Source organism: Anastrepha obliqua, chromosome 1 (genome assembly GCF_027943255.1).
Source record: "Anastrepha obliqua isolate idAnaObli1 chromosome 1, idAnaObli1_1.0, whole genome shotgun sequence".
Lineage (NCBI taxonomy): Eukaryota > Metazoa > Arthropoda > Insecta > Diptera > Tephritidae > Anastrepha > Anastrepha obliqua.
This window is the reverse complement of record NC_072892.1, coordinates 107,375,593-107,395,388: the sequence shown is the minus strand read 5'-3', so window position 1 is coordinate 107,395,388 and position 19,796 is coordinate 107,375,593. Positions and strand designations below refer to the sequence as shown.

The window sequence follows — 19,796 nt, the reverse complement described above, 5'->3', positions numbered from 1 at the left end:
TTCAGACGGCAACACTGCAACAGGGGTATAGACTATGTTGATTCCTTTCGTATATCACCAATATAATCTCAATTTTTTCGTAAACAAACTGTTCTCCTGACCATTGTACAGAACCATAAGTAAAGACAATCTCAGCTGATCGTCAAAAAATGCCCACAGCTAAACACCTAGGGTGCCTGTCAAAAAATAGTAAGAATAAGAATGTTTTACTTGTATTTCTGTGCAATGGTCATGACCCTGGTTACGTCAACCCATCAGCTGATTCCGTTAAATTTGCTGAGAGCCGGTTAACGGCCTGATCTTGGTCAGACCTCTGGCTGCTTTGAAAACCGAAATAAAAATATATGTATTTCTTTCTTGTAGAAAATGTCGAAAATGTCGATGAAATCACAGAAATAAAGATCGACCTTAAAACAGTTTTAAACCATTTGCGCAAAAATTTCACTCAAAAATAATAGATTTCTTTTTCTCCAAACTAATATTAAGACTATGATAAGAACGGTACATTTAGAGCTTGTATTGCCTTCATTTCGAATAAAGTCTTTCTCCGTTCTATGTATGTACTTTGATATGACAATCTGGTGGAATTAAAATAATGTTTGGCGGTCCACTATCGACAACTTTGATAGCTTTGATCCGCCACTGTTCGTTTCACTTATTTTAAATATGAGCCTGTGCATATACATACACAGACTTTTATGAACGTATGAAAGTATATCTGTAAGTTCGGAATTTCATTACTCTTATGTATTCTACTCTATATACTTGTGAATTCCGAGATTTGCTTCATTTTTTTAAATTACGTTTGTGAATTGTAAGCTAGGAGAGGAGCTTAAACCAACACATCATTAAGAGTTCTTAAATTTTTTTTTTTAATAATGAGATTTAAAAGATGAGACGCCATTTATGTGGTATTTAGTAGCTTATTGAGTTTTGCCCTTATTGGAAACGCGCCGTCAGTAAATTGAAACTAAAATTCAGTGCTGCGCCTGCACCAGTTCCTCGGATAAACAAATAATCGCTTGTCGTATGAAATAATTGGTTGTGTGAAACTTTGCACAGGAAGGAATCGGTTTTAAACAGAAGGAAATATCGAAAAAATAAAAATGGCTTTTGATAATTTAAAGAAACAAGAACAAGCTCGGCAATTACGGTATTCACGCTCAAGATTTCGTCGCATCAATTCATTGGATCAAATACCCGAAGATCCTAACCAGGATCAATCTTCACAAACAGCACTAGATGTACACAGGCATCCAGTTTCTGGACACAGAACAGAAGTGCTGCGAAAATCACCACGTACAATTGCTACTTCCTTATGGATGGTTCTTCTCTTCTGGCCCCAACTGTTGATCAAATTGGCATTCATCCTTATTCGATTTATCCTTTATCTTCCGCTATCTATAGCCGCACCCAGCTTTTGGCTCTCAGCATTATTATGGATATTCTGGAAGTTCACACGCATACCTATGGCATTGGTAAAGTGGCTATTGGATGTATCATCGGATGGACAGCAATACCATAAGCGTACAGTTCTGATTAGTTGTGGAAGTACAATTCAAACTTTACATCTAGCCCGTAACTTTTACTCCTCCGGTTCACGTGTAGTAGTATTCGAATTCGAAGGTCTATTTGGATTAGCGCGATTCTCCACAGCAGTCGACAAATTTTATGTTGTGCCAAAACCAAGTCCAAATAATGTGGATAATTATATAACTGCCTTATGCCAGATCGTTGACAAGGAAAAGCCTTCCGTTTATATACCCGTTTGCGCAACCAGCCCTGCTTACTACGATGCACTTGCTAAACAACACCTGGAGCTGCTCGGCTGTGCCAGTTTTATTCCGGGCTTCAATGAAACCTGCGTATTGGACGACTGCCTTGAATTTTTTAGAAAGTGTACGGCTCATAATATTTCATTGCCACCCTACAACGTGCTCACTTCGCCCAATGATCTGCAAAAATTGTACGAGGACAACTTTATCAGTAATTATCGAAATATTTTAATGGCGGTCGGTATTCAAGGTTTAATCGAACGTTTTAAGTACTTATTGCCAAAAAATAGAATGGATATAAAATTTAATCACGAAATAAGTGAAAGTGAGAAGTGGATTGTGATACGCGATTTGCCAGGAGAACACTACGTCACATGCACAACAGTAAAAGATTCTCGGGTTGTATCAAATGTTACATGTAGAGTTGAACATGAAACGAAAAATTTGATACCGGTAACATCATTAAATTCACATAATCATACAGTCATGTCAGACGAATCACAAATAGACATTTGGCTCAAGACGTTTTTCGCCAAAGTACGCTTTCAACGTAGCATTAATGGGCATATGAGTTTCCGGCTGATTAAATGTCAGGGCACGTCACAATTTATCCCGCTTGGTATACGAATCGGCGTCTCATTACCATACATATGCTACAATCGTTCTCACGCCCAAGTGCTCTGCCGAACTATGAAATGTATACATCGGAGACAATTAAGTTTTACCAGTCCAGACGAGGAATCGGCACTGGGGGCGTTGACGGCCAACTTCCGCTGGAGCTCTATAGAACGGTCCACTCCCACTACTGTGTTGGATAAGAGAGAAGCTCTATTCGCTTATTGGGATCCACTGCCATATTGTGCTTACTATCATTTTCAATTGCCGCTCAAATCCGTCAAGATGTTTTTGCAAAAGCGCCATCGCTCCACAAAAACATTGTCACCACGCATCACAATGCCAGTTCATTGAACGTTGTATACGCCAAGTGAGCAACAACATTTTGCTTTTAAAACGGCAAACAATTAATACCGCTACTGATTATTTTCGGTATATTGCGATGGGCAATGCTGAAACACACATTTGTAAATATGTAAATATATATACATACATATATATATACATATATGTAATGTAGAAATGTGCATATTTATATGAGTTTGTTTGTGCGTGCCTTAAAAAACTATTTTTGATATCACCCGTAGATGATAAACGAGGGCACTTACATTTATAAAGATAAAGCAAGGAACAACAAATATATTTAAATTACACAATGTGGAGCAGAAAGGGAGAGAGAGAGAGATGAAAGAGACTGATGGCGGTGAGATGTTATGGAATTGAATGCTGTTTTTAAGAATGATAGAATACAAGAATACGCCTATCAGAGAGGCGTGACGTCACACAGGTGCAGTTGCGTGTGCTAAATCTGAAAATGCGAGCAAGAATGCAAGAAAAAGAAGAAATTGCACAAACTACACACAAATAAATTACACAAGTGTGCCATCACACACACAGTGATTCTGTAAAATGCGCTAAAATAGCGGAATAGCGTACGAGATGGGCGCCGACTTTGTATTCAGTGCATCGGGGTGATTTTAATGCTGGGTGCAATATAATTTAAGGACAAATATTTAAGTTAATAGCATTATCGTATACTGCTATGTGTTTGTAGGCACAGAGTTATTGTTTTTTGCCATAATATTTATTTTTTTAACTTATAAGGCGTTTGTATGCATATTATAATTAATTGTTTAGTTTGTTACTTAGAATAGGTAACTTTTACACGTATAATAAATACAAACAATCGTACCTGCTATGTATCTTCTTTTTTAAAAAACCCTGCTTTAAATGCCTATAAATTCATAGAGCTCCCCAACAGATTTCAGCGATTGAATAAAACTTTGTTTCATCATCATCATCATCGTTTCCTTTATCTCCCATTGAAGCATAGGCCCTCAATTAGCCTTCATGTCTAAAGGCCTTTCACTATCAGCAACCTATGACCCGTCCAGTTGCCTACAGTTTGGCATTCGTGAAATATTCCCATTTCCGCGATCCAGAGCCACCAATGGGTAAACCTCTTATAATATTGCCAATAATCTTTCCTTGTCAAATTATTCCATTGCCCAACGGCTGTGCGGTACTTTTCAATTGGCAACTTAGTTTGGAGTTCGAGACTGAACATTTTTTCAAAGTGCTTATTATTAATTCTTCTAGCATAATTATCTAAGATTCTAGCATAAGCTGCTTTTGATTCACTATTTCTGTGCTCGCTAGAGATGCAGCCGCCCGCCAAGCGCAAAAGTTTATATGGTCGTCTTCGATTCGCTATTTCCCTGCTCGTTATGTTTGGGCTCTGCTCACTTGACGAAAAATTTGCATCTGAAAGCAACAACAAAACTATCGAGCAAGATTCGCTACTAGCGGTATCTCCGAACGGCAGATGATTTTTTATGAGGGGTTTTTTCATGACAGCAGGTTTGCCATTGCCTACTTGTTTTTCGTCGCATAACTGCCTTGTGGAATAATCCCTGGGTAAAATAAGCACTGTTCTTAGAAACTTATTTAGCCGTATTTGTAACTTCTTTATATGTGTTTTTGAGCTGGTTCCCCAGACAGGGCATGCATATCACTCAAAAATGTTTAAAATATAAAATATCCCCAGGAGTTTTCCTCCTTAGAGTAACAAAAATAAAGTTTAACAGTTGAAGTCAAACACGGACTACGGTCACGGTAAAATCCTAGCTGGTATTCGGGGCTTTCCGGGCTGGTGGACTATGCACTCCCCCCTACACTTGCCATTACAACGTTCACAACCTTTTCCTTTCTACCTTCAAGGAAAGAATAGTAGCAAGATCATGTAAGAAAGGGTGAGTCCCATCAATGTATACACAGGGAGGAAATGGAGAGTGGAGGGGGATCTCTTTTAGCTTCTCCATCATTCAGGCTGAACTGATAGCAATAATAAAAGCCGTAACACTGGTGTAACAGTGTGATGCAATACCTGGAGATGATATCTATGATACATTTTGACTGATGACCAGGCGGCGATAAGATCCCTCACAAACAGTCTCCAAGGTAGCCATGAAAAGCCGCACATCTCTTAGCGAAATAGCTGAGTAATTTCACCTAAAGGTAACATGGGTTCCTGGCTTTATTGTGACATTGAAAGTAACTGTAGAGCTGATGAACAAGTGAGACTCGGCATGCCCAGAGTATGGGTGTACAAACACATTCTGCAGAAGCTATCTAGATGAGGATGAGGAAGAGACGATCTCACACCTCCGCCTGTGCCATTGTCCTGCTCTATCCAGACGTAGATTTTCCATTTTATGTTTCCAAACCGCGGGGGTGAAATACAAATTTGTGGAAAAACGATGGTCACCCCTCGGCAGACAAACCTCCGAGTGATTTCTGCTATGAAATGAGTTATTTATTATATAAAAAAACATTTGCAGTTTAGAGGCGGCATAAAACTATAAGTCCCTTCATTTGCTTGACTTGATGTTTTAGTCGCACATCACAAATAGGAGAAGGCTCCTAAAAAGGATGTAAGCGCCAATTATATATATATTTATTTATTTACTGAGCCGTTTATTAGTATTTAGAAATAAATTTTTGTTGTAGGTGGAAATAGAAACAGGGAAAATGATTTCCAATACTTTAAATTTGAGTTGCTTATCAAAATACTCGTACATTCGTAACCTGTTGGTATACTTTCGTTTTCGCATTACAAATCATTCTACACTTATAGTAAGTATACCATTCACTTGGAGCCCTAACCTGTCAATATGGATGATAACTTACTACATAAATGCATCAGAAAGTGAAAGTCTTTTTATTAATTTATTTATATTTTTTATTTATTTATATATATATTTTATGCATTTTCGTACACTTTTTTAACCTGAGCCCTGATACTGACATTTCGCGAGGAATGTTTTTCTGAAACTTAAAATTTTTCAGATTTTCTAAAATAAATATCAAAATGATCCTCAAGGCTTATTCATATTGGGTTGAAATATTCCTCAAAAATATGCGCCTTATATTGTGTTTTATTACAGTCAATACGAGTATTAATGGTAAATATAGTTTTACACGAGTTCTTTTTTCAAATAATTTAGATCAAAGGTGTTGAGTAGTACAATAAACGCGAATTAAAATTGTTGCATTTATCGAATAATAGATTTCAGCCCCAGCCTTGCAGTCATTTTTTTATAAATGACTAGTAAGTCATTTTGCAGTCATAGGTGAATAACGATATTTTTAAGCAGTCATTTGGGAAGGGATTGAAAGAGAGGGCGTAGCACCTCTTATACGAGCTGAAATCTTAAATCAATGAGTCAACGGAAATTTCCAAATCTTAATTTTAAAACAATTTTGAAAAAAAAAATTATCACAGGAAAATTTAAAAACATGTGTCTTGAGCTAGGGAATCCCAAACAAACTCTTTTCTATACAGAATTTATGGGTATTTGTCAAGGTCATTGTTTGTAAACCAGTGCTACGTGTTTAAAACTTAGGAAAAAATTTGCAAAAGGCTTCACTTACTCAAAAAAAATCTTAAACAAATGACAATTTTTGGAGCTTAATATTACATGATGGATCCATTTGGCTACGACTATGAATTTGTTGTTGTTGTTGTTGTTGTAGCAGCATAAACATTCCCCGTGCATATACGAGGAATGCTGCTGAAGTGACAGTCCTTGGCCGAATATAAATCCGGGTCGTTCCGGTTACGTTGAGCCGACTGTCGTGGGAACGACTACGAATTTGTATAAATACATGGTTTTCAATAATATTTCAAATTGGTCAGTATAAAATGTTTCAAACATAGATAGCGGCACAGTTATTTTAAAATATTGAAATTTTCCTAAACATCTTTATTTTGTGCTTAAAACTATACAAAATTTAGATTTTCATATATTAAGAATAGTTTACATGTATGCATTCACGGGATTCATCTACCTCTGCAGGTGTTTTCGATTTTTTACAGTTTTAAAAATGGATTTGAATTTGCAACAACAAGTTTGTATTAAATTTTGCGTTAAAAAATGTATTCAATGGAGCGAAAACCTTAGACATGTTGGGAAACTGTTTCGGTAATGATTATATAAAGGAAACAGCCACTAACGCTTCAGAAGAAATCGTGAGTCCATCGAGGATGACGAGCGTAGTGGTCATCGAAAACTGATGAAAACATCAATAAAGTAAAAGAAAAGTGGATTAATAACCGCAAATTAACCATCAGCCCATCAGAGAGCTTGCAGACGACTTGCACATTGCTTATGGATCCATTCAGGGCATTGTAGTTCACGGTTTGGGTTTGCGCCGTGTTGCTGCAGAATTGGTCCCAAAGGATCTAAATTTCATGGAAAAAGGCACCGCGTTGATATCTGCATAGACATGATTTCCAAGGCTGGATCCGACCCAACATTCATTATGAGAACAACACGCAATCCAGACATCAGGCGAGTGAGTGGAGAACTCCGAATGAACCAAGACCACTATTTTCAGTAAAGAAGGAGGTAAATGGAATCGCAATGGAATTGATCAAGTTACATTTACACAAACGTGAAAAATTACGAAACATTTATCAAATTCATGAAAGATATGTGCAATTTCGATGGTGCATCTGACGTTAATAAGTCAACAACACTAAAAGACTTGACTTTTTCAAGACACATTACACTCGAAACACTCCCTTTCGTACATTTGATATGTCCATATGATTTGTACGAGTGTACATTTTTACATATAGATTTGTTCTTTTTGTTTGAAAATTGCGCGAAATTGTATGTATGCATGTTTATATGTATTGGCATAGGATATATGTATATTAGACTATGAAAATTGCACCAAAGTATATGTATGTATGCTTGTTTATATACATATATTAGTATACAACATATCTTATAAGGTATGCGATAAACATTACCATACATTTTTTCCTTCATATATAATAATAAAAATAATAATAAAAACATTAAAACAACAGGTATTATTAACAAGTAGTCGTCACTAATTATAAATTCGGTATATATTTATATATCATTATTTATATTTTTATATTTATGTATATATACAAATAAATAATGGGTTATAAATATTATCGTTGTATATATTTTTATATAAGCATAACAACAAAAATATACATATATGTATATAAACATAATAACGCATACACGCTAGACCGGAGTGAAATACGTAAATTTTTTCAAATCATATCGTAATAGCAGGGAAAAGTTGCTACATATCAATACAAATTCAGGAAAAAAAAGAAATTTCAAATCGGTTAATATCTTCCGTTCGCGCATTGCATTTAAAATTTACAAATTTTATCCCAAATCTAGCTGATTTACGAAAACTTGTAGAAGTGGTAAATGATTAAAGATCGAGCTCCCTTTTTATACATAGAACTTTCAGCATTGAGTAGTAGATTTTTAATTTACTAATCTATCCATTTCTGTGGTTCTGAGCGATTAACTTTTACCAATTTCACACCAAATCTACTAAGGAAGCCTATGCCAAATGAGGCTTGCGTGAAAGCGGCTTACGGCTACTACAACACGTCTGTGCTTTAGATCGTCTTCCACTTGGTTACTTGTATTCCATCGTCTTTCTTTTCATTTTGCTTTTGATTCTGGCATACCGATAAACGAAGTGCACGGAAGAGCTAGTACTCTCTGGTCATTACCAGTTCTGCTTTCACTCTTGTCGAACAGCGCTGTTTGGTCAAAAAAAATTCTATTCGATGTTCTTTTGAATTACATAGTTTACACAATTACTTAACATTAAATCTCTTGAAACATTTTATTCATGTCTCTTACTCGTAAGGACATACACTGCCCATTTTTTGGTGCACCTAAACCACTGCTGTCATCGGTCCTTCCCACTAATACCGACATTATACAATGTTGGCAAGAAGTGAGGTACAAAATGTCAGTAGAATCTTCTGCTGCCAGTTCTGGTCAGAAGTTAAGCTTCACAGTTGTAGCAGATACTGTAGCTCATCAGACTGAGTCCCTTTATTCCAACGCTTCGATTCCAATAGTTTCCCACACAAGAGTTGTACAAAAGATTAAACATCTACATGATCGATACTACACTCTTCGTAAATCTTATTCAAGGGACAAAGACACACCTGAGAAACAAAAGAAGTACAATGATTTTATTGAACAATCTTCAAGTACATTATTTGACATTTCGTCCTGCAAGTGCGAGATGACACTCAATTGCTTTTGTCAAAGAAGCTTTGACAAGTGTATTTGTCCCAGGCCGGTAACTATCAACTGCACATGCCCTAAAGATAGAAAGATACCGCCATTAGAAATCAAATTTCTATATGCTCAAAGATATCTCGGACAAGGAAAGATTGGGACAGTAGATACCAAAGAAACTCAAAAGCTTACATTAAAATTGCAGAGAAAAGCTCGTCACTTAAGTCAGACCAACTTACCTGGACCTTCTTGTAGTAGTATTGATTCTGAAACAGAGATAACTCCTGAAGTTGACAATGATAAGAATGATCCCGATTTTCAGACCCCACGCTCTATTTCCTCTCAGTCAGCAAGTTCCAAAAATGCACAGATGCGCTTATCACTTCCATCAACGGCCTTAACAAGTGATCGTTTTGGAGTATCTGATAGAGCAGCAGACACAATAGTCTAGTGCATTTAAAGACGTTGGTCTTATAACGGACAAAGATACTTCTTTTGTTGTTGATCGAAGCAAAATGAGAAGAGAAAAAGAAAAATGTAGACTAAAACTTATCGAATCGGGGAATGCAATAGAGCAATTAAACGATCCGATGTGTGTGTATTTTGATGGCAGGATGGATGACACTTTAGTTTTAGTTGAAAAAGGAAACAAACGTTATCAATCTATAAAAAAAGAAGAGCACATTTCAGTAATAGCAGAACCAGGCTCAAAGTACCTTTGTCATTTAGTACCTACTTCAAAAAGTGGAAAGGACACAGCATACAGCATTGTAAATTATTTTGAAGAAAATGGTATAAATAAATCTAATGTTGTAGTGATTGGATGTGATGGTACGTCAACAAATACTGGGTGGAAGAATGGTGCAATAAAATTCATTGAAACGCGTTTAAAAAGACCAGTACAATGGGCTATCTGTCTCCTCCATTTTAATGAATTACCTATGAGGCATCTTCTGAAGATATCTTGCAATTAATTTCTGATAAAGAAAAACCTAAATTAACCATAGATTTAACAAATATTCCATGCCATACGCAAGCTGTGGAGAGTTGCGTAAAACTAGTAACTCAAGCGTCCTCAAAAGTGTATGGGAACGAGAGACGTGATGGGTTTATAAGAGCAGCACTCACTTCTCGTACAGTTATGCCTCAATTTGACACTAAAGCAGACTTTGCCACTCCCGAATAAATAATTTTTCATCTTTGGTTGGTTGGTTGGGAAGGGAGTGGGTGGAACTCGTCGTACAGTAACCTTCACGCGGTGAGTTCTGAGTCGTCCAAAAAGGGCAGGCCCATAGCTGTACAAAACTTCTTTAAGATAGTGTGGTCAGTGGGCGCGCTAAGAGGGGAATAATTTATTCTACTTATATACTCAAGAAGACTTATACAAAAATTAAAATAGAGAAACTAACCACCCGCAATTACGTAAATTTATACAAAAAATGACATTTTCCACTTCTTTTCAGGGGCTGTAGGGGCTTTGATAGAGCGGTAGACGTTTTTCTTTTCAAACTATACCTGATGTTATAATAGTCTACAAAAAATGAACTTTATCTAACATCATTTCCACCTCTTACAATTTTTCGAATATTTGTTCAATTTATTATAAAATTTGTAAATTTTAAATGCAATGCGCGAACGGAAGATATTAACCGATTTGAAATTTCTTTTTTTTCCTGAATTTGTATTGATATGTAGCAACTTTTCCCTGCTATTACGATATGATTTGAAAAAATTTACGTATTTCACTCCGGTCTAATACACGCACGCAAGCCAAAATATAACAAAACATAACACAACAAAACACAACATAACATAACATAACATAAGATAACATAACATAACATAACATAACATAACATAACATAAAATAACATAACATAACATAACATAACATAACATAACATAACATAACATAACATAACATAAAATAACATAACATAACATGCAGTTCAACGACGCATGAGTAATATAACGACGCATGAGCAAGGTAACGACGCATTTTTTGGTGCGTGCCGCCGGCTACATCGAATTATAAGACGTTATCACGTCAAAAAGAAAGGGATACCACGAATTTTAGCCATAAGACGAAACAGTTAATAAGGGCAATTATTTAGGCGTTAAGAGACGTTTAGGCGAAGCAATTCGCCAAAAAAGAAAGGTTTTGCGGGAAAATAACTCGTGGATTTCGCACAGTGCCATCATTATCCGTGAGTTTTTGACAAAGGGCGAAACTGATACCATCCAACAGCCATCGAATCCACTTGATATGGCTCGCTGCGTTATTTCTGTTTAATCGAGCCAAAAAAAATAATACGAAGAACGCGTTTTAACAGCCGAAAGAGATAATGGAAAAATCGAAGACGACTCTGATGACTATCCTGAAAATACAGTTTCAGAAATGTTTCGAGAGCTGGATCAAACAGTAGCATAATGGGGCGTTGGAGTTGATGGGGAGTACTTTGAAGGCGATAATATCACTTTTGAGGAATAAACGTAAATTTTGAATTTTCGAGGACTTTTTGATCAAGGTGGTAAAACTCTCTTGCTAGAATATGGTATGCTGTCTTTATTTTGAGTATAATAGATCATAGTACAGTATATATGGTATATCAGCATAGTAGATCATACGTCGATATTTTTTAACAATTCCATTTATTTATTTATACACTCTAGAAGATATGGCATTTCTTACAGACTAAACAACATTTTAAAAACTATTTATTAATTCATTCAAAACTAAACTGAAGTTGTATTTAGTATATATGTATATAATAGGTTGAAAAGAGATTGAATTCCTTGTAATATTCTATTAATAGGAGCATTAGCAGCATAATTAGTTCTGACTACTTCCAGTGCAAAAATATCCTATTATATATATATATATATATATATATATATCCTATACTATCCTATTACATATATATATATATATATATATATATAATTTGCGCTTACACCCTTTTTGGGTGTTTGGCCGAGCTCTTCCTCCTATTTGTGGTTGTGTCTTGATTTTGTTACAGTTGTACAGTTTCCAGCCGACTCCGAACGGCAAATATTTTTTATAAGGAAATTTTTCATAGCAGAAATACACTCGGAGGTTTGCCATAGCCTGCCGAGGGCGACCGCTATTAGAGATAAACTTTTTATTAATTTTGGTCTTTCACCGAGATTCGAACTTACGTTCTCTCTGGATTCCGTGTAGTAGTCACGAACCAACCCATTTGGCTACGGTTATTACCACTATAAATAATTGTCACTGCTTTTAAAGTACATGAAAGCACCCCTACCAAAGTCGGTTGCGCTTCTCCTACATCAGATTAATCAACACCCACGGAACGGAAAGCCTTGTTCTTGCGGATAGATCCTTTCCATGCATTTGCACAAGTGTACGTATATATGTAAATAAATGTCCAATGTAATTACTTAAGCTAATAATTTCAAAACATACATGCAATTTAACTATTTTTTATATGTGCAAGACTTACACATTTGTAGGATTTTGTAGTCTGGCACATTTAACACACGTCTGTACATATTTACATGAATATTATAGTATGTATTTATAAATTTTATTTTTGTGAGCTTTTGCTTTTGGATTTTAATAATTGTTGGATATTGGCACAACTCATATTTTTAACACTAATTTTTTATTAAACTATAATAATTCTTGAATGTATGCAGCTACATAAGTAAAACATTAATAACTAAGTGTCCCAAATCCCTCTTCGGATAGTGTTTTTGTTTTGTTCGCCACTTGTCATAATGTCTCCATGACAATGGGCCAACGTCATATGTGTGTTGTTGTAACTTATTCTTTTGCTGACCCTGTGTTAGCAATATAAAAGCACTCGATGTATTTCAATTGTTTCCTCTGGCCGGTAGTGTACTGCACCACAGCCAAATGACGAAACCACCCCTACTGCAGTGTACTGTCCGTGAACTCGCTACTGATACATACATACAGGTATGTGTATGTATACCCGCAACTTGAACCTTGCTTCACACAGGTTTATCATAAAATACGCGTTAAAAATATGAAATTAATTATAATAAAAAAATAAATTTTTGGAACATTTCGAATGTTGTTGCGATATCCAAATGAATATACAAAATGCACAATTGAATGAACTCCAATAAGTATATATATAGTTATACTTTCATAAGTATGTACAATATTATGCATATTGGCCAGAACTATTGTTGTGAGGATATTTATTGGTTTCACGCTCAAATAAGTAATAATTTATATGATCAAGGTCTGGGGAGTTAGGTGGCCATAAAACACGAGAACATCGAGTCATCCGATCCAACTGCCTTCTAAACAAAATCAAACATCCTGAAAACAATTTTAACCATGCCCAAAGGACCAATCGCAGATTTGGTCAGAATAGCAGATGGTTGCGTTCCAATCCTACAGAGGTTGCTGATGTCATACACACGAAGTCTCCAGCCACTGTTATAGTTTTAGATGTTGTGTGCAACAAAGTACGGATCATGCCACCGCTTTCACACAAGGCTTTCAAATGAATACTGTTCCATCTGAGAATATCGAGGTTCTAGAGGCAATACCGAAACCCTAGATTGATAGTGTACGCGGTGACAGCCCATACATCATTCAGCAAGGCTCTGCTCCTTCACACAAAGCGATGGCGATACAAGATTAGAAAGCTGAAAATTTGTATGACCACATAACACCGAACTTATGACAGCCTAACTCCCAAGACATTAACTCCCTGGATTACTACTACTAGTGGGCATCCTCATAACACCATTTCTTCTCCGAAGGCTATAATTAATGCCGTTATGGTCAATATTAATAAGGATCATACAATCGTTTCCGGACCCGGATCAAGGAGGTTATGGCAACTAATAAAAATTTTCTTGAATGATTACACGGTGTGACAAAAAAAAAAATTAAATATACTTTTATGGAGACCTAGCACAACTTGTAGATATAGTAAAACTAAGAAACATGGTATAGGAGAAATTTCCAATACACCCCCAAAATCTCATTTTATGGCCATAAAACCGTTTTGCAATAGGTTGATGTGAACAATCACTCCTAACTTCGCCAATTTCCATCCGATTTCGAATTTTTTTTTTTAGTTCGAAACAACAAAAACAAGCCTTTTTGACAGTGTGTTGACAATTTTTCTGAAATGACAAGTGACGAGACTGTAGACGGAAGTATTCGGAATTTTTTTATTTTTTCTCTATTTTTTCAACTTTGACATAATTTTTACGATATTATCCGATATTAAGGATTTTTTTTAGTACACTACTGTTATAGTAAATTTAATTTTGCGTCGAATGAGCTATATTTGACTGTAATTGAGTTAAAATTAATAGAGTTGTGTGAGTTTTAAGATTTTATTTTTTTTTTACTAATTTGGTATGAAGGTATAACTTTACGCTACATGGGAATAAGGACGTGTTTTGATGCGTTATTATAGATACGTAATATTTATTGGAGTGTACCAAAGTCCACACTGTACATTGATTAAGAAAAGAAGTTTGTTATTATAATTTAACCTTATTAAAACGTCAAAGTTTTATTGTTTGTTTCATTGAAATTCAAGAGATATAAATCAAAACGTTGCCAGAAAAGTCGAATTTCTCAATATTCTCCAATGATGTGGCATCGTCAGCCTTATCATAAACCAGATGATTGTTATTTTTATAAAACGGACGTAAACGGTCATCATTATAAAGCTCGAAAGCACATAAAGTATGCTGATGTTGCAACTGTTAAGAACCCCGTAGTCTTGGACGATATGATTGACTCAACTGCATAAAAGAAAGAGGAAGGGAATTATGGACTGAATGTCTGTTTCCATTGCATGACAGTGTGCCCGTTCAATAGCGTTATGTTCATGTATTTCATGTATTAGGTTGAAGCAGAGCGTGAGTTCGCGGATCATGGAATAATAATATCCCAACACTTTTTGTTTTTTTCATTTCGTACAGAAATTCGATTACATTAAAAAATTACAATGTTCTGTAAAATATAAGCTCTTGATGGATGCATTGTATAGACGCTTGATTGGTAATTTCTGTTAGGGGATTTGTAAATAAATTACAGCTTTATTAACCCTATTCCGGTTACATTGAGTTGGGTTTTAGCTGCGATTTCATTGATTATTTTCAGGACGCAAATTAGTCATAACAGATTAATGGAAGAAGTAAAAAGTTGTTAGAGAGATAACCCATCCTCTTACTGTGCACACCCTTCACACTGTTATATATGTATATACCTTCTGCTCAAATATGAACGAGACGTTATCAATAAAACGGTCCGCGGATGACATATGGCAAAAATAATTTTTTTTTTTTGGTAGGACTGTTATAAGCTTACATGGCAAATTTCAGCGTGATATGTCACATAGTTTGTTTTCTGTGCTACTGTAAACAAGTCAAGCTCGAGTGTGTTCTTCGAATTCTCTTTTATGACTTCAATTGTCTCAAAATGTTTTCCACGGAGCAGCAACTTGAGCTTGGGAAACAGGAAAAAGTCACATGGAGCCATATCAGGTGAATACGGTGCTTGCGGAACGATATTAACATTATTTTTGTTCAAATAATCGCGAACAAGACGTGATGTGTGAGCTGGTGGATTATCGTGATGCAAGAACCATGACTTGTTGTCCCACAATTCCTTCCTTTTAATACGAATGTTCTCGCGCAAACGCTTTAAAACGTCTAAATAATAGTCAGCGTTAACCGATCGACCTTGCGGAAGGAACTCCGAGTGCACCACACCTTCGTAATCGAAAAAAACAGTCAGCATAATCTTAATTTTTGAGCGATTTTGGCGTGGTTTTTTGGGTTTTGGCTCCGCCATTCCGATGACTGGAAAACACGTGCACGCGATAGAGCAGAGTCCCCATAGGTTGTCTGCAACATTTTTAAGGCGTCTGAAGCCGAAATTTTGTTGGAATAACAAAATTTCAAACAAATTCTTTGTTCAACTTGAATTTCCATCGTTAAATTCGAAGAACACACTCGAGCTTGACTTGTTTACAGTAGCACAGAAAACAAACTATGTGACATATCACGCTGAAATTTGCCATGTAAGCTTATAACAGTCCTGCCAAAAAACAAAAAATTTATTTTTGCCATATGTCATCCGCGGACCGTTTTATTGATAACGTCTCGTTCATATTTGAGTAGAAGATATTCTTCTTTATAGGCGCGATAAACGCTTACGTGATTTTGGCCGAGTTTAACAAAGCGCGCCAGTCGTTTCTTTCTCGTGCTAACCGACGCCGTTGGGCAAACCAAGTGAAGTCAAGTCCTTCTCCACCTGATCTTTCCAACGCAAAGGAGGCCTTCCTCTTTCTCTGCTACCACCAGCTAGTACCGCATCGAATACTTTCAGAGCCGGAGCGTTTGTATCCATTCGGACGACATGACCCAGCCAACGTAGCCGCTGCAACTTTATTCGCTGCACTATGTCTATGTCGTCGTAAAGCTCATACAGCTCATCGTTCCATCGCCTGCGATATTCGCCGTTGCCAACGTGCAAAGGTCCAAAAATCTTACGCAGAATCTTTCTTTCAAACACTCCAAGCGTCGCTTCATCGGATGTTGTCATCGTACACGCTTCTGCGCCATACGTTAGGACAGGCATGATGAGAGTCTTGTAGAGTGTTAGTTTTGTTCGTCGAGAGAGGACTTTACTACTCAGTTGCCTACTTAGTCCAAAGTAGCACTTGTTGGCAAGAGAGATTCTACGTTGGATTTCAAGGCTGACATTGTTATCGGTGTTAATGCTGATTCCTAAATAAACGAAGACCTTTACAACCTCGAAATTATAACTGTCAAGAGTGACGTGGGTGCCGGTACACGAGTGCGCCGACTGTTTGTTTGAAGACTGGAGGTACTTCGTTTTGTCCTCGTTCACCACCAGACCCATCCGCTTTGCCTTTTTAACCAGTTTGGAGAAGGCAGAACTAACAGCACGGTTGTTAAGACCGATTATGCACCTTATCATCTCCTCGCCGCCTCAACCGGCAGTCCGTCGGCGCCCGCGGCTTTGTTGTTCTTTAGTCGCGCTATCGCTATTGTCACCTCGTCATGGTCGTCATTCCCTCCATAATTTAAGATTTCTCTGGATGTCAGTCACCAGTTCGCCGTCTTTGTTCTTACAGGAAAACTCCCCGGTCTTAAAACCTTCTGTAAGGCATTCTTTCCTATTCATCGTATAAATCAAACCAATCTTTCATACAATCTAGAGCCCGGACTTACTTAACAGCATTTTCAAAATGTCGATAACATAAGGCTACGGCGTCACGCTCACGCATTTGCTGTCCAGCAGCTTATATGTGTGCATGTCGGGTGCATTACGCTAATATCTAAAATATCGCTAATATCGCATTTAATCAAATTTAGCAGTGATTATAAAATGAGCAATTGAGTGTCGAGATGTGAAGTAAAGGTTGAATTAGAGGTACGATAACCATAACCACAGAAATCAGCTGATCAAACCAACCTATGAGCAACACTGCAATCAATTAGAAGTAACATGTCATAATACCTTAGTTATAACCGTAATCGTACAGACCAATTGAATACGCTCAAACAAAAACACCAAGCAGTCACACTATTACACACCTAGAGCCTATCCATGATTCAATTATTGCGTCGGCACTATCCCATTATTCTCCTTGCCATAACTCTTTGGGATATGCTCTTTTCAAAACATGAATTCCTTCTAAATCACCACATCATAAGAAATAAAGCTCTTTAAATTCTCCTTTTATCGATCTCGGGTTGCCTCAATTACTATATCATGTCCTAACTTAAGCGGTATGTATTTCATGTTATACTACCATAGTCCTGGACATACCGATAAAAACTCTTTAGCGGGTTGTTGCTCGTAAGCAGACCATTTTGAAAATTAAATGTTTTTTTTACAAATTTTACTTTTCCTCCACTTTTACTAAACATTTCTTAAGCTGGCAACCCAGTGTCGTGCTAAGGGAGCTGATTTGTAAAGAGGGAACGAGAAAGCTGCTTACTGAGCAAACCTTTTATTACTGAATCATGGAGCCAAGGCGAATTTATTATAGGTGACAGCAACCACATATAAGTAAAACCCTACATGTATTTGTTGTTGCCTTTTGTACAAGCATCAAGTCAAAATACAATACAATACGAATGTAAACATACCAATACATACAAACAAAGCATATCATTTTGACGTAAGCCATATCTTCGGCGAAAAATTCAGCTGGGTGAATGCTGTCACCTATAATAAATCCACCTTGCATGGAGCCTATCAAAAAAAATAGGAAGAATAAGCATGTTTTTAATTATAGTTTTGAACAATGGTCACAGCTGCAGTTGCAGCTGTTACGAATCACATATTTTAAGTTCCTAGTTCTATGATCTTTCGCGACTTGTTGTTTTCCCATAAATACCAAGTAAAGTAAATAGCCAATAGATAAAAAACTTCCAGAAGTGTAAAAAGTGGCCGAATGAAAAATACGATTTTATCATTTTATCTTTAATCCGTTGCAGTTTCTAAAACCTGTATAATTTAAATAGAATATTTTGATTTATTTTATTATTATGTATTTGTATTTTAATAGAAAAGCAAACCATAACATTAATGCTATAATTATATGTACATATTTTATGTATATGTATATATACATATTTTCATACATAAAAGACATTTAAAATCACAAAAACATTACCATTTTTAACTTAAATTTTATTGTCATTTACAGCTGCGGAAAGGCAAAGCAAGTGGAAAAGTGGTATCGAACGTTCGATACATCAAGACGAAATTTTTTGTCAGGTCGTGGTTATATTGAAATTTTGTTTGGCAATTACTGTGCAATTGTTATTGCACCGACCACGAAGAGAGCGTTCACTCGTTTCCACGACAGTCGGTTCTACGTTACCGAAACGACCCGGATTTATATCCGGCCAAGGACTGTCACTCCATCAGCAATCCCCGTATGTAAATATGGGGAATGTTTATGCTGCTATAAAAACAACAACAACAAGAGCGTTCGTAGCCTCTTATAGCGAACAAAATCTGTTCGGCTAAACAGATACAAAATCTCGCTGTTTGTGACTTGTATAAATACCTACGTATCTGCTTCAAATACGTATTCAATTGCCAATAGGAAGAAAAACAATATTCAAACTAAATTTCAGTTTACCAGAATGCAACTCTGTAATAAACTTAAAATAATATATCCATCCTACACCAAACAGAGCAAGGTGGATTTAATAATTTCGCCTTGAAACAGAGCAAACACATCTTTGCTTGTACTTGTTTTGCATTTGCTTCGAATTACAGAAAGCTAGCGGCAAAACTTTCCTTTACTACCACGATATATTTGAATGGGGGGCGGAGGGGGAGGGGGCGTGGCACCACCCACCACGCCCATTAGAAAGAGCAAGGTCACACCATTATAACTGTGAAAGTCCCAACCTCCTAGGGTCCCTATAGAACCCCCAGGAGAAGTTTAAAAATTAGGTTTTTTCCGACCACATTTGCAGTTTGTATTGAAATACAGTTGAAGAGAAGAGAATACAGCAGTCGACAACCCAGCAAGCATTTAAATTAGGTTTTATATTTCATAGCACTTATTAAAACGTGGTTTTATCGTAAAAGTTATGAGTGCCGATGGCGAAAATTTAGGTCAAAAATTGTCCGATTTTGCATTATTTCACTATTTATAAAAAATTTTTTTTTTGTAAAAATATTTGTTTTTGTAATATATATGTATATTTGAAAGCAAAAAAGCGCCGCAGGCGAAAATTTGGACTAAAAATCGCGCGATTT

General features: G+C 36.4%; 2 protein-coding genes across 2 annotated transcripts in view; one reads left to right on the top strand and one right to left on the bottom strand.

Annotated features, from left to right (window-relative positions):
- LOC129235432 (rootletin) overlaps positions 1-12,545 on the bottom strand; it is a 71,380-nt gene extending 58,835 nt beyond the window's left edge. The window contains exon 1 of the mRNA XM_054869266.1: positions 12,478-12,545. Coding sequence (XP_054725241.1) covers positions 12,478-12,507 — 30 coding nt within the window. The 5' untranslated portion in view covers positions 12,508-12,545. The remainder of the gene's footprint in view (positions 1-12,477) is intronic.
- LOC129235433 (uncharacterized) lies at positions 815-3,581 on the top strand. The gene has a single exon (XM_054869267.1). The coding sequence runs from the start codon at positions 1,107-1,109 to the stop codon at positions 2,742-2,744; it is 1,638 nt and encodes a 545-aa protein (XP_054725242.1). The 5' UTR covers positions 815-1,106; the 3' UTR covers positions 2,745-3,581.
- Positions 12,546-19,796: the final 7,251 nt, after the last annotated feature.